Source organism: Psittacula echo (genome assembly GCF_963264785.1).
Source record: "Psittacula echo genome assembly, chromosome: 23".
Taxonomy (NCBI): domain Eukaryota; kingdom Metazoa; phylum Chordata; class Aves; order Psittaciformes; family Psittacidae; genus Psittacula; species Psittacula echo.
In genome coordinates this window covers 5,257,672-5,282,938 of record NC_137748.1, presented here as the reverse complement: position 1 = coordinate 5,282,938, position 25,267 = coordinate 5,257,672, and the positions used below count along the sequence as shown (strand labels likewise).

General features: G+C 58.4%; 1 protein-coding gene across 4 annotated transcripts; it reads right to left on the bottom strand.

Moving 5' to 3' along the window:
• Positions 1-164: 164 nt before the first annotated feature.
• Positions 165-23,231, bottom strand: MED24 (mediator complex subunit 24). 4 transcript variants are annotated; one of them, XR_013958406.1, is made up of 27 exons: positions 23,156-23,231; positions 22,782-22,920; positions 20,818-20,900; positions 20,335-20,373; positions 19,023-19,096; positions 17,306-17,529; positions 16,741-16,852; positions 16,266-16,416; positions 15,928-16,041; positions 15,430-15,477; positions 15,132-15,217; positions 14,664-14,750; positions 14,258-14,369; positions 13,583-13,725; positions 12,842-12,882; positions 11,698-11,780; positions 10,551-10,729; positions 10,321-10,420; positions 9,514-9,689; positions 9,176-9,440; positions 8,828-9,009; positions 8,458-8,551; positions 8,224-8,323; positions 6,088-6,165; positions 5,820-5,968; positions 3,694-5,682; positions 165-365 (listed from the first exon to the last, which is right to left on the bottom strand). XR_013958406.1 is itself a non-coding variant. In XM_080633655.1 (26 exons), the coding sequence occupies exons 2-26, from the start codon at positions 22,909-22,911 to the stop codon at positions 5,566-5,568; spliced, it is 2,967 nt and encodes a 988-aa protein (XP_080489781.1). In that variant the 5' UTR covers positions 22,912-22,920; positions 23,156-23,231; the 3' UTR covers positions 2,421-5,565. The 4 variants fall into 4 exon arrangements, 2 of the variants coding, with proteins under 2 accessions (XP_080489781.1, XP_080489782.1); XM_080633655.1 differs by lacking the exon at positions 165-365 and having other exon boundaries at positions 2,421-5,682; XM_080633656.1 differs by lacking the exon at positions 165-365 and having other exon boundaries at positions 2,421-5,682; positions 15,132-15,214.
• Positions 23,232-25,267: the final 2,036 nt, after the last annotated feature.

The following is a 25,267-nucleotide window of genomic DNA, read 5'->3' as shown; positions in this document are numbered from 1 at the left end:
TCTCATTGCCACCACATCACATGGAGTGAATGCAGGCTCGCAAAGCCATCATCCCAGGAAAGGGATAACGAGTCCAGTGCCACCCTCCCGCTCCCTCCACCCGAGGTAAATCTGCACGTGCCAGAAGCAGGGTCAATCAAAACCAACAGTAACGTGGGTTGTGGACCTCGGTTTAATGGTGTAAAACAAGTAAAAGCCTGTAACATCTTGGTTTGCAGCGGTGCCATGGCTTTACTACATCCAAGGGGACCCTTAGTCAGTAAGAAAGGTGTGCGTCCCAGTGATCACTTTCAGAATAAGATCCCACCCTTTTTATCCAGGCCTTTTCTCCAATGAGCGCTTCAGAGCAGGCGTTTTCCACCAGGCTTTCCAATGGGAAGAGAGGTGGGATCATGGGAGGAAGTCATTCCCAGGACATGAAAAGTAGGAAAACAAAAAGCATTGCACTAGAGAGAACGCCTGATGTGATGGGTACTGATGGAGGAGATCTCACACAGCCCTCGCTGCCATACGGTGCACCCCCAAACTCCTGGCTGAGGCCATGACATGGCCAAGGTGGGGAACAGGATCCTGTGGAGGGACAAATGCAAGTCAATGCTCTTAGGCTACCAAAGCTGCAGCCCTCCTCAGCCATTTCAGGCAGAGCTTCCTGACTCCAGCAGGCTGAGGCTGACACAAAGGGTAAGACCAAACCCTGAGCTGATGTAGTTGCCACTCTTCAGTGCAGCCTCCACACCTGATCCAGAGCAGCATCCTCTATTTCTCCTCTATTTCACCCCTTTAGTTCCAGTTCTTTACCTCTCATTGTGCCCTAAAAGCTCCTTCTCCCTCACTGGGCATCTTCCAAGAACGTGGATCAGCCCCTCCTCTGATTCAGCCACTTGTCACAAACCAGTCCCTCCAGTGTCCTCTGAACCTCGACCGTGCTCATCTTCCGGCTGGAAAGCTGGAATTTTCCACAGGGTTTACTGCCCACAGTGGGAATCAGATCTTCCACAACGCAGAGCATCAGCGTGGAGCCGGTCACAGCCAAAACCACCATCTCAGTCCTTCAGGGAGCAGCTAAAACATGGGTCCTTTGGGAAAACACCCCACACGTCCCTCCTGCCAACGCCGGCGCACAGAGACCTTTGCATCCCACTGCATGTTTATATAGAGGCACAATGAAGCCTGTATCTCAGTTATCTCAACCCTGAGTGCTGTTTTCATGCATTGCAGAGCTCTGGGGCAAATCTAGTGGGTTTTAGTGAAAACTCCAAAAGCGGAGGAGCTTGACTTGAGCTGATCATCCTCAAGGCCCTTCTGGTGCAGGAGGCAGAGAGCCTCCTGTTGCTGCTTGCACGTATTGCAGGCAGGGGATTATCGCACAATAAGGGATGAAATGAATCAAGAAGAACTTAGGCTGGTGGTGACATCTGTAGCCACCACTTCCACTGCCAAAAGGTGACAAGAGAACTGGGGCTGCAGCTGCTGCTGGCATCCAAGGGTTAAGCAGGGCTCTTCACACCAGAGCAGGGCCGGGGGCAGATGCGCTGCGCAGGGACAATGACGGTGGATGGCTACTGCCATCTATGGGCCACATCCTGCCTTGGCTGCTCTCTGTGCTGGGCCGGGACAAGGAAGAGGGGGCATCAGTTCAGTAAGAACAGGGGAAACCGGATGCAAAGAGAAAGCGCCCATAGAGATGGGTTCAGGCTGTGCTAGCAGAGGAGATGTCAACCTGTGGCAGAGGGCAAAGAGATGGGTCCCAACCCCTTGCAGCAGAGGCACCCACCCGGGTTCCCATCTGGCAGCCTGGCTTCCAGTCAAAGCGTCTGGGATGATGTGGAAACCTCCACAATGGGACAAAAAGAGAGGTCCAATCTCCCAGGGGCTCAGGGGGCAGTGGGCACCCCAGACTCGGAGCAGAGGCCAAGAAGAGCTTGGAAACAGAGCGACTAAGACACACAGTGAGGCCATCACTGTCACATACATCTGCCGGGGCCAAACCTGGCAAAGGAAACCCAGCACCACTCTGTGCTGTAAGAGGAAGTTTGCAGGATGAATCCAGGAGCTTTTAAAAGCCTTTTAATCAACTGCTGCTGATTCTAGAGAACAAGAGAGTGCGCGATCAGGGATTTCCTCCTGGCCTGGCAATGGCACACTAATAAATACAGCCCTCATCTGGTGGGTGGGAAAAGGATCTGAGGATTCTTCAATGTGATCTGAATCAAGCTCATCCAGGAAATGGATTTGTCTGCTTTTTAATGGAAAACTCCAGGATTAACTGTCATGGTGAGCTTAAACTGCAGAATTTTCACAGAACAACAAAACCTTTCTGCTTCCAACTTCACAGACTTCCTTGGAATTACAGAATTCCTTATCTGTACGTGGTTGAATTAACCAAATTCAATACAAAATCAACCAAATTTCAGACAAAATAGGAAGAAATTTAGGACCTGTATATAACATCTCAATGTCAAACACCAGCATTATGTGACCAAAGAAGAGCCTGCCAAAGGTTAACAAACATGAAGCAAACCCAGCTTCACCTCTCTCTTGATTCCCAACAGACACACCAGATCTGATTCCCGCTGACTTTAATACACGGTGTCTTTATGCCATGGGCAGTGTGGATTCCAAGCTCCTCCTAAACAAGCAGGCAACCTGCTTCCTGTAGCTGACATCACCTTGAATGACTCCATGTGGTCCAGGACAATGGCAAAAGCATCCTTGTGTGTGCCTCAGGTTTATCCTTGGAAAGTGGACATAGGATCAGATAAGGCAACCTCAACAAAGCCTTTCTTCTGCTCTGGAAAAGACACCCATACCTGTGTGCAAGACGACTGAAAACCTAACTACAAGAAGGTAGGAAGCCAGATACACATTTACTGGAGCACCTCCAGAGCAGAGCTGCTCCAGCCCTCGCAGCATCTCCATGGCCTCCTCTGGCCTCATCCAACAGCTCCACGTCCCTCTTGTGCTGCTGCTCCAGAGCTGGATCAGGACTGCAGGGGGGGTCTCCCCAGAGCACAGCAGAGGGGCAGGATCCCCTCCCTGAGCTGCTGCTCATGCTCTGGGGGTGCAGCCCAGCACATGGAGGGGTTCTGGACCAGCTCATGGTGAGCTTCTCCCCATGGTGGGCTGCTCCCACACAATCTCTTCCTATACTTGCAGGCATTCCTGTTATTGTGGTAAAGCTTGAGCTCAGTTATCAGCCCTAACTCTGAGTCCTCATTAATCTCCACCTGAAAACACCAGCTGTGGAAGAGCCTGATGCAGCATCACCTACCCAAGCACAGGGAGAACTGAATACAAAGCAAACGAAAGTCACTGCCACTTCCCTCTGTTCAGACAGCTCCCTTTGAACCACCCCCATTGAACCGAGCAGTGCTAAAGCATATTTGCTTCTAAAGAATATTGCTTGTCTGGTGCCTTACATAGCTCAGAATGTTCATTCTTTTACTGATTAATTTCTATACATAACAGCATATGGAATCTAGTTCCAGGAGCCCATCTTATTTTGCCTTTCTACTACTAATACATGAGGTAGGATGCTGCAATTTGTGGATCTTGTGGTTGTACGTACAAAGGAAGCACAAATTAAGACGTATTTTACCCCTGTTGGGTGCACAAGTTAATAGTGGCACTGGAGGAGGGTGCCAAGGCCAGTTGAACCACTCTCATTGACACCTTTTACTGCAGAAAACTCACAAGAGCCTTTGAGATCCATTCACATCCTGGGGCTGTTTTCTCTTCCTTTTGTTTCTTCCCTTTTTGCTGCACCTCTGCTGTCATCCCAGACTCGGTGTTCTCTTGGGGTGTGTGGGCAGAAGCCCAAGGGAGGAGGGGGGAAAAGCAAACCTAATTACAGGGAATGCTCTCAAAAATAGAGTGACTTTTCACTTGGTCTGGGAGCTGGTGTGAGAGGGAGGTGTTCGAGTGCTTTCCATAGTCCTGGAACAACAGGAGGGAGGAGTTACTGGCAGATGGACTGTCCTACGTGGGTATAAAGTAAACTCAGTTCCACAGCCATCACAATAGCAACAACTGAAGTAATTTTACAGATTTAGCTTTCTTCCTTTCCTGCTTCCCTGCTGTTTCTTTCCCTCTAGTGTTCTTTATAGGAATATCAACCACCTATTCCTTCCCTGCACATCTTCCTGGTGGCCATAATATGACCACATCCTGCCCCAAACAATTACATCAGAAAAGAAAGGCCAGAGGAAGCGCCAGTGCTCAGCTGGGGAAGAGGAACAGCACCTACAGACCGGTTCCTGCAGAGGCACACACACAACACCTTCTCAGTGAATAAAAAGAAGCACCTGCTTGGCCCATCACAATGAAAACGCTGATTTGTACCAATACTGCAGGAGTCTGGAAAGGAAACTATGAGGAGGTGAGGTCCGTAACAGTAACACTACCGCGCTTTACCACCTAAAACTCCATCTGCGGACTGACTCACTGGTACCCTCTCTCGGGCATCCTGCAGCACGGCGCAGAGTGCGAACGTCCGGCCCCTGCTCGCACAGCCGAAGAGCCACGACACAAAGCTGCTGCTGGGGGCATCTTCTACACGCAGTGAGCTCCGCAACGGTGCCACCGGCATCGCTCTCGCTCCTCGCTTTCCCACCTCTAACTTCATCTACGGACTGTCTCTCTAGTGCCCTCGAACGGGCATCTCTCGGCATGGCTCACATTGTGCGAACATCCAGCCCCTGGCCCCGCAGCCGGAGAGGCTGCAGGTAATTGGACTTTTAGGTGGGAAAGCGAGGAGCGGGAGCAACGCGGGTGGCACCGTTGCGGAGCAAACCGTGTGCAGAAGGGGCTCAGCAGCAGTTTCTGCCCTGGTTCTTCAGCGGCGCAAGCAGGGGCTGGATGTTCGCACTCCGCGCGCTGTGCTGCGGGATGGCCGGGAGAGGGCGCCAGAGAGGTTGCCCGCAATTGAACTTCAGGTGGCAAAGTGAGGACCAAGCGCAACGCTGACGGCACCGGGACAGAAAGCTGCTGCTGGGCATCTTCTGCACACACAGAGCTCCGCAACGGTGCCACCAGCACTGCTCTCCCTCCTTGCTTTCTCACCTAAAATTCCGTCTGTGTACTCTTCTGCACACGGTTTGCTCCTCAATGGTGCCACCATCCCGCAGATGGAGCTTCAGTTGGCAAAGCGCAGGTGGATTGCCATGATTGTGGCACCGTTGTGGAGCTCATCATGTGTAGGTGATGCTCAGCACCAGCTCTCTGTCCTGGCTCCTCAGCTGTGGGAGCAGGGGCTGGCACCGCCGCTGAGCTCACCATGTACAGGAAAAGCAAAGCAAAGCAAAAGGAAAAGCAAAGAGAAACAAAGCAAAGCCTTATTCTACAAAAGGCCTGTATTTATGATAGAAAACAAGCAGGGGGGTGCCTCTGTCTGTTCAAGTCCATCTCAAGCAGCAAGGGGGTGCCTCAGGGAGGCCGAACGCAGAGGGAAGCAGGGCCAGTCTGAGGTGCAGGGCCAGCAGCTGTCCCACACATCCCAGTTCCATCCCAGCATCACACGAGTTCCATGGGCTGCTCTCTCCTGCACGGCAGAAGGAAGGTGCCCACTCAGAGCGCAGCAATGGCCTTGGCAGCGACACGGCGGCCCAGGGGCAGGCTGAGATCTGTGATGGCCAGGACAATTTTGGGACTGGACATGGTGGACACTTTCACCAGCTCCGAAACCTGTGAGGAGAGAGGAGAAACAGCGACTCATGAGAGTGCTGGAGACACGAGAGCAGCAGGACAACCCTGTCCCATGGGACCGGCACCCCAGAGCACCCTGTGACCAGGCAGAAGGACATCACAGCCATGGGACTCACCATGGTGAAGGGCATGAACTGGAGGATGCTGCCACGGCTGCCCTGCTCCAGGCAGTCCACACACTCCTCCATGAACCACTGGACAAACTGGGTGTGGGTGCCGGCTGTCTTGGCCCCCAGGATGGAAGAGATGAGCAGAAAGAGGTTTGCTGTGGAGACAGGGAAATACCAAAAGCCAGGTCAGGAAGAGCCAAGCCTTTCACATAGAGGACAGGTCCCCACCAGTGCGTAGCCACCAGGTTACCCCGGTGGTACCCAGCCCCATTACCTAGCACCCTGTTCAGCGGGTCCCTCATGCTGATGGTGTGAAGCTGGGAGGCGGACAGCGAGCTGCTCATCGAGCGATCTGTTGGGGAGCAGAACATGCATCAGGCTGAGGGAGGCTGCAACAGGCTCTTGGCCCCCTCAGCCATGCCAGTGTGCCCACTCTGGCCTGGTCTGGCCATTGGAGCTTGCCCAGCCCTTGGGCTTCAGGAAGGGCTGAAGAGCTACCCCATGGGGTGGAAGAGGTTTGGATCGTGGCCCTTGGGCCCCCCCAAAACGAGCCACTAGAGAACACCAGAGATGTGCAGCAGGCAGAGGCCTTGCTTTGGTCACCGTCCCTCTCTTGCCATGGCACAGGCAGATGCATGGCCCAGGAGTGATGGAGCAGAGCCCCCGGAAGGGCTCCAAAGCTGCTGCTCCTGGGATGTGACGCTTGGCTCTTGCACAGCCCAGATTTACTCCAAGTACAACCAAGTTTAATGACATCTGCAAAGGTTTAAGCGTGACTGAGGCTGTGAGGTGCCTGCCTGCTGCTCCCTGCCCGGGTTTACCTGCAGCACTGACTGGCCCCTGACACTGTGCACGGGCACAAGCAGTGCAACGCGGTGTCACGATGGGGAGAGCAGCACAGATGTTCAACAGCTGCACAGCTGCACTCAAATCTCACTCACAGGGTCCAATTGAGCTACCAGAGCTGAGGCATGTCCAAAAGGAGCAGCAAATCTCAGGACAGAGCAAGGGGATTTATCCAACATCAACCATGAAACACTGCAGCCTGCTTCTGCGGGACGGGAACTGTGCTGTCTCCGGTGCAATAGGATGGGAACCACCTGGGAAGGCTTTTATGGAGACCCCACAGAACACAGCTAGTGCCAAAACTCCTCAGGCCCCACCTTGCGCTGCCCTGAGGATGCTCACCAAAAAAAGCAGCAAGCCCTCCCACACTTTTCTCATGCAATCACATGAGTTACATGGCTGCAGGAAGCAGCTTTTCCACATCACTGCAGCAAACAGCCCCAAAAAAGTCCTGAATGTCCTGGGAAGAGGTGGAAATGCCCCAAATGTGAAATAAAAGAGAGTGAAATAAAGGGGGAAAGCCTGTATTGCAACAGCCACGAAACCAACAAAACCACGGGTTGATGGATGTGTTCAGAACTCCTAAACCAGGAGGAGGTTCCGATAATGAGAAACAATGACCAAGACCCTCCTGACTCAGTGCCCAGGAGTCCAGACAATGCCTGTGGGAGTGGTGACAGCCCCGTGCTGCAGAGGGGAGCAGCAGGGACACACAGACAGGACTGTGGGGATTCATCAGCTCCTTGTTAATGACACAGGAATGTCAGGATTTAGCCACAAACAACAGGAATGTCACCTCCCACCCCTCCTGCTGCAGCCCATCAGCTCCTCGGTCCCACGTGGGCTGGCAGGGGGTGACAGGGCTCTAATAAAACCTCCCTGAGCACCTCATGCACTGCACTAGGGTGGTGGCAGCATCACGAGGGGAGGTGTAACCTCATCCATACCCTGTTCTGATGGGAGAAATTAAGAGCTTGACCCCTTCAAAGCGCAAAAGCTCCAGGGTAAGTAACTCAGCAAAACACTCGAGTGCACTGCATCTGGCCAGCTTGGGAAGAGAAGTGGCTTGTGCCAATACACATTTAATGGAACCATAGCATGGTTTGGATTGAAGGAACCTTAAGCTCATGCAGTCCCACCTCCCTGCCACAGGCAGGGACACCTTCCACTGGAGCAGCTTGCTCCAAGCCCCTGTGTCCAACCTGGCCTTGAACACTGCCAGGGATGGGGCAGCCACAGCTTCTCTGGGCACCCTGGGCCAGCGCCTCAGCACCCTCACAGGGAAGAGCTTCTGCCTAAGAGCTCATCTCAGTCTCCCCTCGGGCAGGTTCAAGCCATTCCCCTTGGCCTGTCCCTACAGGCCCTTGTCCCAAGCCCCTCTCCAGGTTTCCTGCAGCCCCTTTAGGCACTGGAGCTGCTCTCAGGTCTCCCCTTCAGGAGCCTTCTCTTCTCCAGGCTGCCCCAGCCCAGCTCTCTCAGCCTGGCTCCAGAGCAGAGCTGCCAGAAACGATGCCCGGAGCAGGTCAGTCCCCTCCCCAGGAGCTCCCACCCCACCTGCACTTACTGGGGCTGGAGAGGATGTTGGCGTCCTCCTCGTTGGAGCTCAGCAGGCGCATGAGCTTGGAGGGCTGCGTGTCATCCAGCGGGAAGAGGCTGATGTAATCCTGGGGGTCAGAGGGGGTTCAGCCCCACCAGCCCCGCTCCGAGGGGGGATCCTGTGTCCCCCCTCCCCAGGGCTGCTGACCCGCTCTGGGCTCTGCACAGACTCCAAGCGAACCTTGTTCTCTGCCGGACTCACCTCGATATCCTCTCGGTGCCTCTTTTTCTGCCTGGCAGAGGCCTGGCCCTTGTTGTGGGAGGAGTAGGAGCTCAGGGCACACCAGACAGAGAGCCTGGGGACAGAGCAGGGACACTGCGAGGTGCTGCCAGCCCACCACGAGCAAGGGAAGGTGGCAGAGCCCAGAGTGTGTGCCAGGAAGGGAGGCAGCAGGTCCCTCCCCGGTGAGAAGCAGCAGGGAATGGGGCCCAGGACACCAGCGTGTCCACTCCGGTCAGCACTGCGCCAGGATAGGAACTGGGTGGCTAGGACCCCCATCCCAGCACAGAGCATGTCCCCACCTCCACAAACCCACCCCAAGCAGACAGTGTCCACAGGTTCGGGGACTTACTTGGCCAGGGCTTTTCCTGGGGGGTCCATGAGCGTGTGCCACTTGGAGGAGTCTGTGAGCAGGTTGGGCAGGATGTGACCCAGCAGGGTCAGCGTCAGCTGCTGCATGTCCAAGCAGAAGATGGCATAGAGCAGCTCCACAGCCCGCAGTGTGTGCTCCTTCCGTGTCTCCTTCAGCAGCTCCTGAGGCAGAGGGCACGGCTGAGGGAGGCACGGGCTCGCCTCCAGCACTCAGGACTGGCACAGCAACCAGCCCAGGCACAACCAGGACTCCTGGGCACTAAGAGCATGGGCTAGACCCAGCAGTCCTGGGCTTGCCACCCAGCCACCTCCCTCCTTCACCCCATACCTTGACCAGGTTGTTGCAGAACCAGTAGACACCCCCCATGTGCAGCAGGGTGTCAAAGATGTGGATGGAGCGGCTGTCGACCCAGCCCTTCTCCAGCACCTTGGTGAAGACGCTTGTTAGCACCTCCTTGATGGGCTTCTTCGGGGGAAGCAGGTTCCAGTAGGGAATGGTGTCCATGCCCGTGGAGGGGAATTTGATCTGCGTGGCCGTCTGCTGCAGGACATCGGCACACATGTGCTCCAGGATGGAGCTCATGATCACCACGCTGCAGGACACAGACAGGGAGATGGGGTCACACAGGCCCTGGCAGGTGGCACAGCACAAGGGCTGGAGCTCACCGCTCGTTGTAGAACTGCAGCGTGTTCTCGCTGCACAGGGGGGTGGCCAACTGCCGGATCATCTGCAGGGACTTCTCCCGCTCGTCCAAGCCCAGCATGCGGACGTGGGCCACCAGCCAGGCCACGGCGCACACGGCCATGCTGCACACCTTCCCCTTGATGTTGTCTGTGATTTTCTAGGAGAGGACATGAGAGCAGAGGTGGGTGAGCGCTGGTGTGCGCATGCACAGGCTTCACCTCAGCATCACCTGCCAGGGCTGTGGGACCAGACTGCAAGGTCATAGAATCCCAGCCTGGATTGGGTTTGAAGGGATGCTTACAGCTCTCTCAGTTCCAATCCCTGCAGGGACCCCTTCCACTGGAGCAGCTTGCTCCAAGCCCCTGTGTCCAACCTGGCCTTGAACACTGCCAGGGATGGGGCAGCCACAGCTTCTCTGGGCACCCTGGGCCAGCGCCTCAGCACCCTCACAGGGAAGAGCTTCTGCCTAAGAGCTCAGCTCAGTCTCCCCTCTGGCAGGTTAAAGCCATTCCTCCTTGAATTGGTCCAAGAAGGTCCAAGTCCTTCTCTCCTCCATGAAGTGAACCTGCCCCACCAGCCCCACTGCTTCCAACAGGGTGATTTGGGGCAGGATCAAGGGGCTAGAGCTACATCAGTTCCCCACCCAACTCATGAAGGAGCCACCAAGCTCCACAGGCGCTGCAGAAGCATTCATGGCCAGAGGACAGGGGACCCCTGCCCTGTCCTCAGGACACAGCACAGCGCCTGTGCCCTTGTTGTGCTCCAAGCTACCCTCCCACCAGGCTCACCTGGATGGACTCAAAGGTGAGGACGCCATTTTCCCAGGCATTGAGGATCTCCAGGATGGCAGCTGAGATGCTCAGACATGCCTCGTGCCACTTCATCTGCCTGTCAGGGAAGAGAGAGGTGGAGGGAGTGGGGTTCAGGCACTTGTCCAAGAGCAGCCATGGGGTCAGGGAAGGTGGGGTGGGTGCTCCCCTCGTGCTCTGCAGGGTGGGCACACAGGCTGGGCTCTTACACCAGCTTCATCTCAGAGGAGTTGTTGAGGAGGGCGACCAGGGACTCCACTTTGGTGGAGTCTGGACGGAAGCAGGGGTGGTCGGGGTTGAGGATCTTCCCCTCCTCGGGCATGCAGGTCAGCATCCAGGTCTCAAAGAAGGGCACCTCGCCCGGAGGGCTCGACTCCGATAGGATCACCTGGAAATGAAGCAGCACAGGGTCTACCACACAGCCTGAATCCTGCAGGGATGCTGCTGGGGACCCGCACCCTGGGGTCTGTCCCCCACGCTGGGGTGCTCATGGCTGGGGGGACAGCGCCGCCCTGTGGCCTGCAGGGAGAGGCAGGCACCGGTCAGCCCCCACTCAGGCACTGGTTTCCAGCCTGGGGGCTGCGCTTTGCTCCCCTCTACCCCAGGATACCCCAAGGGACCACAGCCCATGGAGCTCCAACAGCTTCCCCTGGGGAGATGCTCAGTCTGGAGGGGCTGTGAGTGTGGCAGCACCGTGGCCTGCCCAGAGAGGGCCACTTGTCCCCTCCGGAGCAGTGCTCAGGGTCCCCAGCCTGGGGCCAGCTCACACAGCCCAGCTGGGAGGGCTCCCGTGGGGCACAGGAGCTGGGAACCCCACGTGCTGCTTCCTCCCTGCCGCTCGCAGCACCCTCGGGACACTGCTGCTGTCAAAGCTAAAGAGGTTTGCACATCTGTCCAGCAGCAGCTGCTCAGGAAAAGTCGCTCTGGGCCGGGCTGGGGGATGAGACCTCATCAGCCAGCCCCAGGCACGTCCGCTCCGAGCTGTTTCCAGCCAGGACTCCCCCTCCCAGCATTCCCAGGGTTTCGGTATCGTTTCGATTCCCAACACAAGCAGATGTCGAAAGCTGGAAAGGTCTCATGCAACCAAAGGGCTGTTTCCTGCGGGGCTGCAAGTTCCTCCTCTCATGGTTCAACCCCCCCAGATCCAAGGGCCCCTCCTGGCCAACCAGTGCCAAACCAGAGGGGCAGTGCTGGGAAAAGCCCAGTGAGATGAGAGGCTGTGGAGGCAGCATTCCCATTGTAACATGCGACAATAAAGGGAGCACAACCAAAGCCCTCGGGAATGCCACAGCCACCCCTGCTCCATCCTTGCTGCGCTCCCCAGGTCAGAGCCCCATCCCCTCGGAGGACACCTACCTCGGAGCCATAGGTCTGGGCCACATGGCACAGCATGAGGAAAGAGATGTCAAAGAGCAGGGCCCGAACTGAGGCTGGTTTGGCTGAGGGAGAAAAAACAAAGAGCTTGGGGCTGGAGCAGCTCTGCTCTGGAGCCAGGCTGAGAGAGCTGGGCTGGGGCAGCCTGGAGAAGAGAAGGCTCCTGAAGGGGAGACCTCAGAGCAGCTCCAGTGCCTAAAGGGGCTGCAGGAAACCTGGAGAGGGGCTTGGGACAAGGGCCTGTAGGGACAGGCCAAGGGGAATGGCTTTAACCTGCCCGAGGGGAGACTGAGATGAGCTCTTAGGCAGAAGCTCTTCCCTGTGAGGGTGCTGAGGCGCTGGCACAGGGTGCCCAGAGAAGCTGTGGCTGCCCCATCCCTGGCAGTGTTCAAGGCCAGGTTGGACACAGGGGCTTGGAGCAAGCTGCTCCAGTGGAAGGGGTCCCTGCCCGTGGCAGGGGTTGGAGCTGGAGGAGCTTTAAGGTCCCTTCAAACCCAAACCAGGCTGGGGTTCTACGATTTCCAGCCCTGGCACAAGGAGGGAGGCAGGGAGGAGCCCTCTGACCCTCCCAGCTTCCTCCAGGCAGCTTTTCTAACCCCAAGTGCTTGTGTGCAAATGAGGCTCCAGGAGATGTACCAAGTGCCTCCCTCTACCCCACCTGTACCCCCACAGCAGCTCTGGCCTCTGTGCAGCAGCCCCAGCCCATCCCTGGGCTCTCCCCACCCTGTGGAAGGTCAGAGCACTCTGAAACACAAGTTTCACCACATGCAAATGTAGTCTGAGTCCTTATCTCGGGCTCTGTGCTGACACATCACCCCTTCCAGGGAGAGAGCCGGGGCCAGGCTGGTCCCAAGGGGCCCCATGGGGTGGGCTGGGGAGATGGAGCAAGCAGGGAACACCCCACATTCCGGATGGACACACACATGCCACATGGGAGGGCAGCGTGTCCCTGGGAGCCCCGGTCCCCACCACATGCCCCCGAGCCAGGCCTGGCAAAGCTCAGCTTGCTCAGGCATCACAGCCAGTCCCAGCTTAATCCAGTCGGGCCCTATAGCATCACAGCACGTAGCAGTGGGGGGAGAGCAGCTCAAACCACCCCTCCCGGCCAGACCATGTACATACTTACAGCTGTCCTCGCTGCTGATGTGCTTTGTGAATTCATTCAGCCTAGAGGGGGCAAGGAGAGCCGCAGTGAAGTGTTACCACCGGGTGCACCAGGGCTCTTCCCACCCCTGAGACACACAGGGGTTGTCTCTGCCTGCAGACCCCTTCCTGCAGCCCAACCCAGCCCAGCCCCATGGCCTGCATGAAGGAGTGAGGCAGGCAGGGACCGAAGCAGGGCCTGGCTCTGCAGACACCCTCTGGCGCAGCAGGGATGAGCTTTCTCCTCCCTCTGCTCCCCTGCAGCAGAACAGGTCCAGCAACGCTGCTGTTCCCCCACACCCACACCCGAAAGCATCCTCTGCGTGGGGAGCTCTGAGCATGGCCCTCTCCATGCCAGAAACCCCCAAAGAACCTGGAGCTGCCTCAGGCCTCCCTGCTCAGAAGCACATCACACACCCCACGCGTGCTGCTGTTTGTGCTCCAACCAGGACACAAGCATCTGGGGACTGACACAGCGAGCGCCCTGCATCTGAGGCTGTGCCAGTCTCTTCATACCCTTAAACCAACCTGACTTGGATTCTCTGCTCTGTTAAGGCAGAACCAAAGGAGATGGGATGCTGCTGTGCAGGGTGCACACTCCCCAGAATCCCAGCCCTCCCCAGGGTTGTGCTGGATACGGACACTGGGGGAGAGCCCGGGAGGCTGCCCGCTCACCCCAGCCCCGCTGGTCACCAGGGACAGTGGCATCCAGGTGGACACTCACTTGATGAACTTCCGAGCAAAGGATTTCAGCTTCCCCGTTGCTGCTGCTGCTGCCAGCAGCAAGTCCAGGCTCTTCCCAGAGAGCATGTGGCCCAAAACCCCCAGCAAGCCCTCAGGGGACTTGGAGTGATCCGCATCCATGGTCTACAACGAAGAAACAAAGGAAAGGGAAGTCACAAGGAACGTGTGGTACAGACCAGTGGTAAATGGCCACGGGGGCAGTGGATCAGCTCCAGAGCTGTTCCATGAGGCCTCGGTGAGGGGTGGGTGGCCCAAGCACCACAGGGCACAGCATAGGGGAGAGCTGCAACACAACCACCACCAAAACATCTTCTTGCTTGCAGCAGCAAGTCAACCAGAGTGGCAAAAGGATATGGGGAGTCACCAGGGACCAGGGGAGATGCATGCAGAGAAGAGCTGAGAGCAGGATGGGCACATCTGGCTGTGCTCAGACTGCTGGCACTGACAACGTGCCCCTGACGGCTTCCTGGGAAGGAGGAAGGGAGCTCCCGGTCTCCATGGTAGTGCGGCAAGGCTGGGAGTGATTTCCCCATTCCTCCAGTCCAGAACAGGAGGGGGATGAGGCATCTCCCAACCACCCCGGCTGCCTGGTGAGGCCAATGCTGCTGCAAACAGGCTGTGGGGCTGACCCCAGCCTGCTCAGGAGGGGACTCACCTTCAGGATGTTGGTGACAGTGGGCTCAGCTCTCAGGATGAGCCTCGGGTTTGGCTGGATGTTGGCGTTCTCCGCTGATTTCAAGCACGGAGCCTGTTTTCTGTCCACTGTCCTGTGGGATCCGCACAGTGAGTGAGCAGGAGCCCATCACCCTGCTTCACGCCTCCCCACCACACCCCACCAGCTTCCCCTAGGAAAGGCCACCACCCCAGGCCACTACCAGCTGCCACTGAGAGAGGACAGACTGTCTGTACTCGATCTGTCACTGAAAGCAAAGCCTCATCCCTCCAGGCCACAGGCCAGCCAGTGGCATCACAGCTGGTCCTCCATGCTCACCCCTAAGAAGGGCAGCAAGATGAGGTGCTCTAACCCCACTTGGTCACCCCGAGTTTGGAGGGGGCTGTACCGTTTGTCAATCAGTTTGTTCATGTTGGCCTCGGAAAGCAGCCCCTGCTTGCCACACTCCTGCAGCAGCAGGCTTGTGCAGTCACAGCTGAAAGAGAAGAGGAGAGCATCAGCCTGAGGAACAGCATTGCAGCTGCCCTGGGCAGTGCTGCAGGGCACGGGGCCTTCTGGGTTGCCCTCCTGGCCCCACTCCCACCCCTGTGAGGATGCTGCAGGGCCAAAAGCAGCTCCAGCTATGACACAGCATCACCAACATGCGGATGAGCTATCAGACACTCACTGCCTTGCTCAGTTGGCAGTGTGAGGTCCTCAGGAAGAAGGAACTGGATCAGAAACTCAAAAAGTCTCACCAGGAGCTGCCCAGCACCCTGAACTGCGGCTCCTCACAGAAAGGATGGGGTGGTTGTGGCATTGCCTGGCCACAGGCTCGCAGTGCTGCAGGTCAGACCTGCACGCAGGGATCACTCACTTGCATCGCTGATCTGCTTTGTCGAGCAGAGGGGTCAGCTTCAGCAGGAACTTGAAGGCACAGTTCACATCCTCAGTGAAGTCCTGCTGGGCACAAAGCTCTGTCAGCTCAGAGCACTGCTGACACAAGCCCACCTTCACCTCCCACACCACCTTGTCCGCTAGAAGAAGGTTTTGGGACGTAAACCATCTCCTACCCCACGCACCTCTGGCCAGGCCCTAGCACCACCATGACAAACACAAGTCACTTGTGCACACAACAGGACAAATAGCTCAAACCAATGTCCCTCCAGACTCACCTTCTCCCCTTGGGGATACTTCTTGAGTTTAACCAGGACCTGCGGTATCTGAAAGACACGGGGCAGGATGTGACTGAGTGAGGCAGACCCCACTCTGCAGTTAGAACCTCCCAGCAGGAAGCACATCACAGCCCAGACCATGGGAAATGACACACTGACCCCTTCTATCTGGTACAAAGAAAAGGAGGTGAAGCAGAGTGCTCTGGGGCTGCCCACCACTGAGCTATGGGAACACAGGCCCCAAGGCTGCTGGGGCATCTTTCAAAGGCCCCAGTTCCATCCCCCCCAACATCTCAGGAAAGCCACTCTGCAAAACAAAGTGAGACTGGGCTGAAAAGAGGCCCAGGACAGCAAAGCTGATGCTCAGCAGGTTACAGGAAGGCTGCTACAGGCTCATGCTGTGCGAGAGCAGAACTAATTGCTCTGCCAGGGTTCGCTGCTCAGCAAGGGCTGAGCATGTTGGGAGAAGGCAGCAGGAGGACCAGGCTCAGGCCATACCTTCAGGAAGGTGAAGGCTGTCCACTTCAGCTCCTCTGTGCCCTCCGGCGACTCGATGAGGCCCACAAAACAGGCCTTCCAGATCTCCAGCACGAAGAGTGGGGAGGGAATGCGCTGCAGGACACACAGAGAAACCCCCACCAGTGCTGGAAAGGCAATAAAGCACCTCCCTCAACCACAGCCAAGCCCTGAACCCCCTGTGAAGGTGTTGATGGGCTCACGCTGCTCCCTGCAGCTGCGCCCACACCCTTGGACCAGGATCAGCACGGAAGCTGCAGCAAGGCTCTGGTCCCACAGCCACGGCTTCCCCTGAGCAGAATAAGATGCCACTTCTGTACCTGCATCCTCTTCACCATCATCAGCTGCTCCACCAGCGGCTGGGTCTCTCCAGTGAGGTTCATGGTCCCCTCCAGCAGCACCACAGCATGTACGGTGGGGAAGCCAGTCTTGTTCAGCTGCTCAGAGTGCACTGAGAGCATGGTGGGGATGCTGGGAAGGAGAGGACAGCACACATCACTGGAGCCTTGCAGGGACAGATCCTTGCTCTTCCTGTCCCATCCTCCTTTCCCAGCCAAGCCCCTGAGCTCCCCGAGACAGAAGACTCCCTCACAGCAGGTCCCCACTAGCCCTGTCCCCACTTCTATCCATGGCATCTCACCAGCCCCAGCCCACTGTTGGTGCAGGGGTCTAAGCCAGGAAGGGACAGGGAAGCAGGGAGCCAGCATGGAGGGAGGCAGGAGGCTCTCAACACCCACAGCAGGGCTCAGACCCGTTTTACCCTCCAAGCCCATGGAGACGGCGGCACAAAGCTACCTCTTGATGAGGGAGACGCAGTCATCAGCCTGGCTTCGCAGCGGGGAGTTGCTGAGGTTGTTGAGATTCTCCCCCAGCTTGACAAGGGACTGCTCCACAGTGCTCCAGGAGGCTGCATTGGGAGGGCAGGCATTCAACAGTGGCGACAGGGACACACTGAGAAGCAGGGCAGGCTGGCTCCAAGGCCCACAGCAGCACAGAGGCCCTGCCAAGGCTGGGGCTCCCCACAGTGAGCAGAAGTCAGTGCACCTCTGCAAACCCAAGCTGAGGGTCTGTGTGCAACCCACCAGCTCCTGCTTCAGGTTGGCTTGGCACAGCCTCTTGGCCAGACACAGGCACACTGGCAGAGCACAGGGCTCACCATGCATCCAGGAACAGCTCACGCAGCCTTCCCATTAATTCTGCTGCTCTTCCAAGGGCAGCACAGAGGGGAGGGGGCAGAAGGTGGCACAGAGCCAGGGAGGAGAAAGCAATAGAGCTGGAAGATAGATGGGCTTGGAGCTGCAGGGATAATGCGGCAGGAGCCGGGCAGGGGGAAGGGAGAGGTGGCAATCCCCAGACATACATGTCTCCTCCAGCTTGGCGATGTGGATCAGGGCTCGGTTCTTGGTGCTCCCAAGCATCTTCTCCAGCCGCTCCAGACACATCTTGAGCTGGGCCTCAGCAGCCGCTTGCTCCAGCGTCTCCTTTACCTTCTCAGCGTAGAAGGCAGCGCAGCGCAGGAGCCAGTTGAGGGCACTCAGCAGCGCCCGGCACAGGCTGATGCACTCCTCGGCTTTGCCATGACAGCTGGACAGGGGAGAGAAACAGCGCCGTGCTCACCATGCTGCTGGGGCAAGTGCGGAGGAGACCACGAGGATGAGCAGGGGCTGGAGGAGCTCCTGTACGGAGCCAGGCTGAGAGCATTGGGGCTGTTCAGCCTGGAGAATGGAAGCTGCATGGAGACCTCAGAACAGCTTCCAGTGTCTGCGGGGGGCTACAAGGATGCTAGGAAAGGACTGGAGCGAAAGAACAAGGGTGATGGGTTCAAACTGGAACAGGGGAAGTTCAGGTTGGAGATAAGGCAGAAGCTCTTCCCTGTGAGGGTGCTGAGGCCCTGGAACAGTGCCCATACAAAGTGGTAAATGCTCCATCCCTGGCAGTGTTCAAGGCCAGGCTGGACAGAGCCTTGGGTGACATGGTCTAGCATGAGGCATCCCTGCCCATGGCAGGGGAGTTGGAACTGAATGATCTTAAGGTCCTTTCCAACCCAAACCATTCTATGATTCTATGCTGCTGCCCTGGGGAAACTGAGGCACAGAGACAGGGCAGGCTGGGGAATCCATGCCCACATCCCATGCTCCAGCCCAGCCACCGCTCCTCTGCTGCAGATCCCAACCTGGATCCAAGCTCTGCCAGGGGAAATAACATCTCCCCAGTCGCATCCTCCTCCCTGGCCACTCTACTCCAGGGAAACTTTCCAAGCCTCTCATTAAATTATCTTGCTAAGAGAAGCTCAGCATTGATCAATGTGCTGCGAGAGGTGAACGCTTTCCCCTCCTGATGCACAAGCCATCGGGGCCAGAAGTTTTCATCAAATCAAGCAGAGGATCACATTAGGCAGGGCCTGGATTAAGCGGCCAGCTCTGCAGTTGGCCAGCAACAGCTTCTTGTCAACATCTGTGACTGATGCATATTCATTGCTGCTGCTTCGTTTCATGTCACTGAAGAGCTGCTACCTTCCTCCTCCTCCTCCCCCGCTGCCCCCACTGCACGCGCTCTGCTCCAGCCTTCCAGAAAAGGCTCTCAGGGGTTAACAGGAAGATTTCTGAGCTTCCTAAAAGAGTTTTTGTGGCCTGAATTGTCTGGGCTCCCCTGGGCCCTGCAACACCAGCGGAAGAGCATGAAGCAAAACAAGGCAGCTGGCTGGAGCGCCTGGGGCAGCGCAGGCAGAGCAGGGGACACGTAGCCAGGGCCTTGGGAAGGCCATACAAGAGAAAGGAAATGCTCTGAGGGAACAGATGCCCCTATCCCACCCCTGAGGGTGGACACCCACCCCTATCCACCTGAGCGGGACAGGAATATCATGGCAGAGATGCTTATACTGGAATAGGTGGGTTTCCTGCAGCTTCCCGTAAAGCTGGTGGGGTTTTGGACTCCCTCTGCTCTCCCCATCCATGCCCAGGGTGAATGGATGCGGAGCTGGGGGAGGAACCTGCCTCTCTCCGCCAAGGAAGGTACCCCAGGCTCAGCCAGACCCCACCAGCTCCCGGTACTGTCACACTGGAAGTGCCACACCATACCTGAGCCGGTCACAGAACATATCCATGATCTCCAAGAGCGACTGGACACACAAGTCCCGGGAGAAGTCATCAAACTGGAGCAGGGAAACAAGGAAACACTTCGGATGGGGGCTGCCAGGCTCCGGCAGCTCGGAAAACAAACTCAACCCCTTCCTGCACGGGCTGGGCCGGCCGCAGGACGCTCGCCCTGGCAGCAGCCCAGAAGCCACTTGAATGAGAACTAGGTCAGGGCTGGCTGTCGGCTGGGTCGTGCCCTCCCGGGGTTGCGGGAGGCAACGGGGCTCCGAGCTCGCCGCGGCGAGGGCTCAGTGCCAGCCCCTGTGCGGGGCTGTGGTGAGTGCCAGCAGCGTGTGCCAGGAGCCCGGCTGGCCACAGGGCTGGGGGCAGCAGAAGCAGCTCCACACCTCGGCACAGAGCAGATGGGGCCCCCCCGCCGGGCCGGAGCCAGCCCGCAGGCCTGCACTGGGCACACGCTGCTCTGAAGGAGGAAGCCTCGGCTCTCAAGGTCAGCTCTCTGCCCAACGAGGATCCAGCACTGTGCTGGTCCAGGCCCTCTGCTGGTTCTACCCTCCCCTGGGGTGCTGAGCCCCATTGCAGGGCCCCCACCCTTACTGGGGCTTTGTGGCATGCTCGCAGCACAGCTCCAAGCTCAGGCTGCAGCACCCCAGAGCTACACAAGCATTGCAGGGCTACCAGCACCTTCCTCTTCCCGTCCCCCAGTAACTGCAAAGAAGTGGAAGGAGAGAAATTATTCTCCTTTAAATGCCTCTTTCTTCAGATCAGAGGGTGCCCTGACAAGGCTGATGCTCAGAGAGAGGTGGGGGGCCTGACACAGCTCACAAGGGGCTGTTGTTCCTCATGAAGCAGAGGCAGCTGCAGAGTTCCTGTCCCCATCAGAGTGGCATGGAGACACTGAGCACCCATGGGTGCAGCACTGCATGGCTGCGCTCCCTTTGAGCAGTGCTGCCTCCCCATCACCAGCTCCCAATGCTGCTGGCTGCAGAGGGATGTGGTCTCCAGCAGCTGGGCTGCTCACACGCAGGACACTGTGGGGCAGGAGCCTGCCAAGGCCCCACATGATGGAGGGATGAGGATTTCACACCCACAGCCACCCCCAAATCCAAAGGGGGAGCTGACAGCATGGCAGCAGCCTGTCCTCAGCGGGACACAGGCACTAATCTGCATTGGCTGGCCACTGCTGACTCAGCAGAGGATGTCATTTTCCACTTGACCTACATTTGGGGAGAGTTGCGGGGAGGGAAATGGATACACGGGTCACAGGGAAAGAGAAAACCCTCAGTCAGAGCCCTACCTTGCTGATGGCCGTCAGGACCGTGGAATAAGACACCATCTACGAACAAAACACAAAGCAAAGCTGGTGCAGCCGCGTGCTGGTGGCTGAGGTTTGCCAGCGCTGCTCGTTGCTGAGGAACAGCGAGGTCAGGGCACGGCCCCGCTGCTGTCACCGCACACACTGACCCAGCACAAATCCAAGCTGACAGTTTGAGGTGATGCTGGCTTGTTTCACACAAACTTGGGGCGATACAAAACGCAGGGGGTCTCAGAGGGGGAGGATTCCCACCCCGCCTGCAGCCAGGCCATGGGCAGAGGCTATTGACAGGAACAGCCCAGCCTTGGGTACTTGCTGAGCCTTCAGTCGCCTGCCCAAGCCCAAGATGAGAGATTTGGGGAGGGGTATCCCCTCATCACTAACTCCACACCCTGGCTTCTTTGCCCACCCCCTGCTAATATGGGCTGCAAGGTGACACCTGCAGTGCACGGGGAATGCCATTACCTGGGAGCTGATGGCGTATTTCAGGTAGGACAGGATGAGTGGGTTCGGTGATGGCCCGATCATGGCCTGCTCCAGAAGAGCCTCTGCAAGGAAAGGAAAGGTCCCAGCTCAGGGCACAGACCCCGTGTGGGGATGCACACACACATGCTCTGCCCTCATCCCGCAGGAAGGTGGCCAAGACAAATTGTGCAAACCACAGCGACTGTGCTGCTCTTCCCTGAAACTAACCAAATCCCACAACTTTCCCGTCCCCGGTGGCAAAGGCTGGTAAATAATTCAGGCAGTGCAAGCAGCCTCCTGCTAACTCAGCTCTTCCTGGGCACCCTGGCCCTGAAACAGCGCCTGCTGCTCTCCAAACATGTTCCCCTCCCTCCCACCTCCTGCCCAGGAGGCTCTCGCATCCTTCAGCATCCTCCTCTGAGTGACTTTCTGCTCCTAAGGCTGAGCCCTGGGCACACGGTCCCTTCCCTCTCCGCTGGGCCCAGCCCTGCATGTCTAGCCCTCCCTGCTGCCAGCCTGGATGCCGGAGGGGCTCTGCCCGTCCTATCTGCTCAGTCAAGCCTTTAATTGACCATTTGAACTATGGCAGAGTGCAGGAACCACCTCCCAGAAGCAGGCCCCGGGCTGCAGCAGGGGCTGTGTAAGTAGGTCAAAGCACCCAGACACAAGAGGGGGCAGCAGCTGGCTGGGAAGTGGCCGCCCCAAAGCAGAGGAGGAGGAGCAGCCGTCACCAGATCCCAAATCCCGACTGGGAGCAGGAGACTCCCTGGGTCTCGCTCAAAGGCTGAGACCGTGGCCAACAGCATCTCAGCTCGAGGACAGAAGGCTAATGGCAGCCTTCCCCTCCCCATGTAATCAGGGAGTGTCAACACGAGCCAGCCACATGCTGTTACCCGCTGCAGACGTGTCAGCATAGATTTGCCGGGCACCGCTGTGATCCGGGCAGCTTGTGCCAGCTTCTCCTCCTTTGTAGTTTAAATCCGAAAGGCAGGAGCTTGGGAAAAGACGGCTCTAGGGCTGCAGTGAGGGAAGCAACACATGCTCCAGCCATCGGGAATAGCATCCCTGTGCACCCACAACACTTGTGCTGAGCCCAGGATGGAGTCAGTGTCAGCATCTTCCCTTTAAAGACTGTTTTGGCAGCCCCTGAGCAAATCCACCCCCCCCAGGGCTACCCCACAGCTCCAGCTCAGCCGCTCCAGCCCCATACTGTATGTCCATGCTCTGACCATACACCATGGGTGGAAGGGGGACAAAGCAGCCTGAGGGGCTCAGCTCAGGGGATGTGGATTAACACAACCCACCATCAGGAAAACACACCAGTGGGATGGAGTGAGGAAAAACCACCCCCAGGGAAAGGTGCCCCCTTGGTGGGGTGAGGAATGCTGCTGCCTGCGCTGGGCTGTTTCCCTTTAAATCCCCCGGTGCAGCAATACTCAGCAGTGCTCTGTTTATTTACCCAGGGCTTGCAAACACCATTTGCTGCCCAGGAGAGGAAAAAAAAAACCCTAGCAACAAGTTTCTATAATTAGCATAAAAGCCTGGCAATGTTTAAACCCTGGAGCCCAGCAGGTAGCAGCGTTTGGCAGGCTTTGTGTCAAAAGTCCTTGAGTAGAACAAGAAAAGAAACCCCAATAAGCAGGGATGGGAAGCGTCCATTGGAGCAGCACCTGGCTTCCCATCCTTCGTTACCCATGGGGTCGTTATCCCCTCACCATGGGGGGAAACTGAGGCAGCCAGCGGGAAGCTGGGTGCTGGGCAGTGTTAGAGCACAGTGTCATGATCCCAAAGCTCTCCATATGTGCGGCTGCAGGCAGCGCTCACCCCAGCCCTGCCAGGCCAGCTCCCCACCACTGGCTGAGCTTTAGGCTGACTTAACCATGGATCCACCTCCGTGCAGCGCCGGAGCAAGCAGCCCCAAAGCAGAAAGCGCCGCGGCTCCCGCTCCCCCCGCGGCCCCGGACCTGCCAGGTTGAGGATGTCCCAGGTGGCTCCACGGGGGAAGAATCGCTTCATGTTGATGGCCCATTGGTAGTCGCTCCAGCGTTCCTTCCAGGCCTGCAGGATGGCCTGCTTCAGGTTCACCACCTTCATGGCCGCGCCCTGCGAAGGGACCGGGTCAGCACAAGCCCGGCCGGCCTCGGGGCTGGGGGGCTCCGGGGAGGGAAAGGCCGAGGAGCCGGGAGGGCGGCAGGGCCCGGCCGTGCGTGGGACACGGCAGCCCCGGAGGGGTCCGGGGAGGCCGCGGATGGAGCTGGGTCAATCCGCGAAGCGCGGCGGGGTTGCGGTGCCAGCCCCAGGGCTCATCCCCCCCGCACCTGTCCCGCCCGGCCCTCACCTGCACCCGGCAACGCAGCGGCCGACGGATGCGTTCCTCAGCGCCTGGGCACCGCCATATTGGCACCCGCCAGCAAACCGGGCGCTGATTGTGCGGCGGAGCGCGGCGGGGCGCGGGGGATGCTGGGGGATGTAGTTCGGAGGATGGAGAGGGGTTGCAAAGGATGTGCAAGAAGGTCGGGCGAAGGGGTGAGTGTGCAAATGGGCGTGCAAATGCACGGGTGTGCAAGCAAGGGACGTGCAAAGGCATTGGGGTGCCAACACAGGGCTCCGAGCGTTAAGGGGTACAGGTGTGCAAATGCGTGTGCACACAGAGGATGTGCATGTGCATGCACATGAGGGTGGCCGTGCACGCGTCTGTGTGCATAGCTGCCACGTGTGTGCTCGTATGGGAGCGCAGGTCTGCGTACGGACACACGTGTGGGCGAGCATGGGAGTGTGCAAATATGGGTGTGCAAACATGGTAAGGGGTGGGGGTGCGCACACATGTACGTGTGTGCATGCATACATGAATATGTGCAGGCACACGTGTGGGTGCAGGTGCGTAAACAGGCACACATGTATGAGCACTTTGCATGCAGATGATTGTGTGCATACATGTGCCAGCATGTCTGTGTGTGCATACACGTGCATATGTGCCCCCACATGTGCGAGTGCAGGCGTGCGTGCAGGCACACATGTGAGCTCATGGAGCTGGGCACACGCGGGTGTGCAAACATGGGTGTGCACCCAGGACCATGTATGCATGTAGGTGGGTCTCTGCATGCATCTGCATGTGTGTAGATGCACAAGCGTGTGCATACAGGCACGTGTGCCCTCGCGTGTGTGTGCAGACACCTGTGCATGGGCAGATACACGTGTGCAGAGGCGTGTTGCACACACACGTGTGCATGCACACACACAGGCAGCGTGGGGCTGGGCTTCTTCCCCCCCCCCCCCCTTGCGGTACCAACAGCTAAAAATATCCCCCGGGCTGCTTCCATCACCATGGCAACGGGAAGATGGGGAGCAGGGCTGGGGGGGCAGCTCCCCAGCATCCCCCCAAGCACCCCCTAGCACCCACAGGACCCCCCAGCACCCCCCCCCAGCATCCCCAGCACCCCACAGCATCCCCAGTACCCCTCACAGCATCCCCAGTACCCCCCAGCCCCGCGGGTACAGCTCGGGAAGGGGTGAAGCCCTCCGGGGTGCAGGATGCCCGAAGGTGCCGCAATGGGATGGGGAACCTGGGCCCCCCCTTTTCTCCTCCCCAGCCCCCCCGGCCCCACTCGGGGGGGGGCTCCGCAGCCCCTTAATTCCCCCGTTAATCATTCATGGGGCCGGGGCGCTGCAAATCCCCCCGCGCCAGGGCTGGGATTAGGCGGCAGCGAGGGGCCCCGGCAGCGGCGGGGGGGGGCCCGGCCCCTATTCATGAGTAGGGATTTCCTGTGCCGGGGGGGGGTCCCGCTCCCTGCAGCTGCCGGGGCGACCGGGGCTGTGTGCGAAGCCCCCATAGATTGCACACACACACCCCCCATGGAGCAGCACCCCCAAACCTGGCTCTGGACTTGGGGGGTGTGGAGGGGGGGGAACGCACTAAAGAGGTCCCAGCCCCCCCCAGTTCGGGGGTGGCCGGGGGGGTGGAAGACGTCGAGGGCTCGGCGCTGCGCCCCGGCCTTGGCAGGGAGCCCCGGCCCAGCTGCCTCCAGCCCCACGGCCAAGGGGGGGCCGGAAGGGGCCGGGGCCCTTCCCAGCGCCGGGGGCAAGCAGGGGGCAAGCGGGGGCCGGCGGGGGGGGCTTCCCCTTCCCACGGGGTAACCGGTACAGCTGGGACCCCCCAGTGCCGGTGCCGCACCCTGCTTAGGCGGGGGGGACACGGATCCTTCCCGGGGTGGGGCGGGGTGGGAAGGGTTTGATTCCCAGTGGGATTGGGGGGGGCGCCTGGAATGGAGATGAACCCCCGTGGAGACACCCGTCCCCCCATTGGGTGCTGCCTGATGGAGGTCTCCAATAATGGGGATGCAGGAGCTGCACCCAGAGTCACCCCCTTCCCGGGGGGGGCCGGGGGGGCCCCGCTGCCAGGCTGGGGCTATAAATAGCGGCTCCGTGCTGCAGAGCAGCGGGATGAATTCTA

Bases quoted from the DNA above. Each gene is read 5' to 3' on its own strand.
- MED24 (XM_080633655.1), bottom strand. From the start codon at position 22,911: ATGAAGGTGGTGAACCTGAAGCAGGCCATCCTGCAGGCCTGGAAGGAA. The intron at 8,552-8,827 runs GTAAGTCCCCGA...CTCTGTCCCCAG, and splicing joins CCAGGAAAAGCCCTGGCCAA to GCTCTCTGTCTGGTGTGCCC. The intron at 8,324-8,457 runs GTGAGTCCGGCA...TCTGACCCCCAG, and splicing joins GGCACCGAGAGGATATCGAG to GATTACATCAGCCTCTTCCC.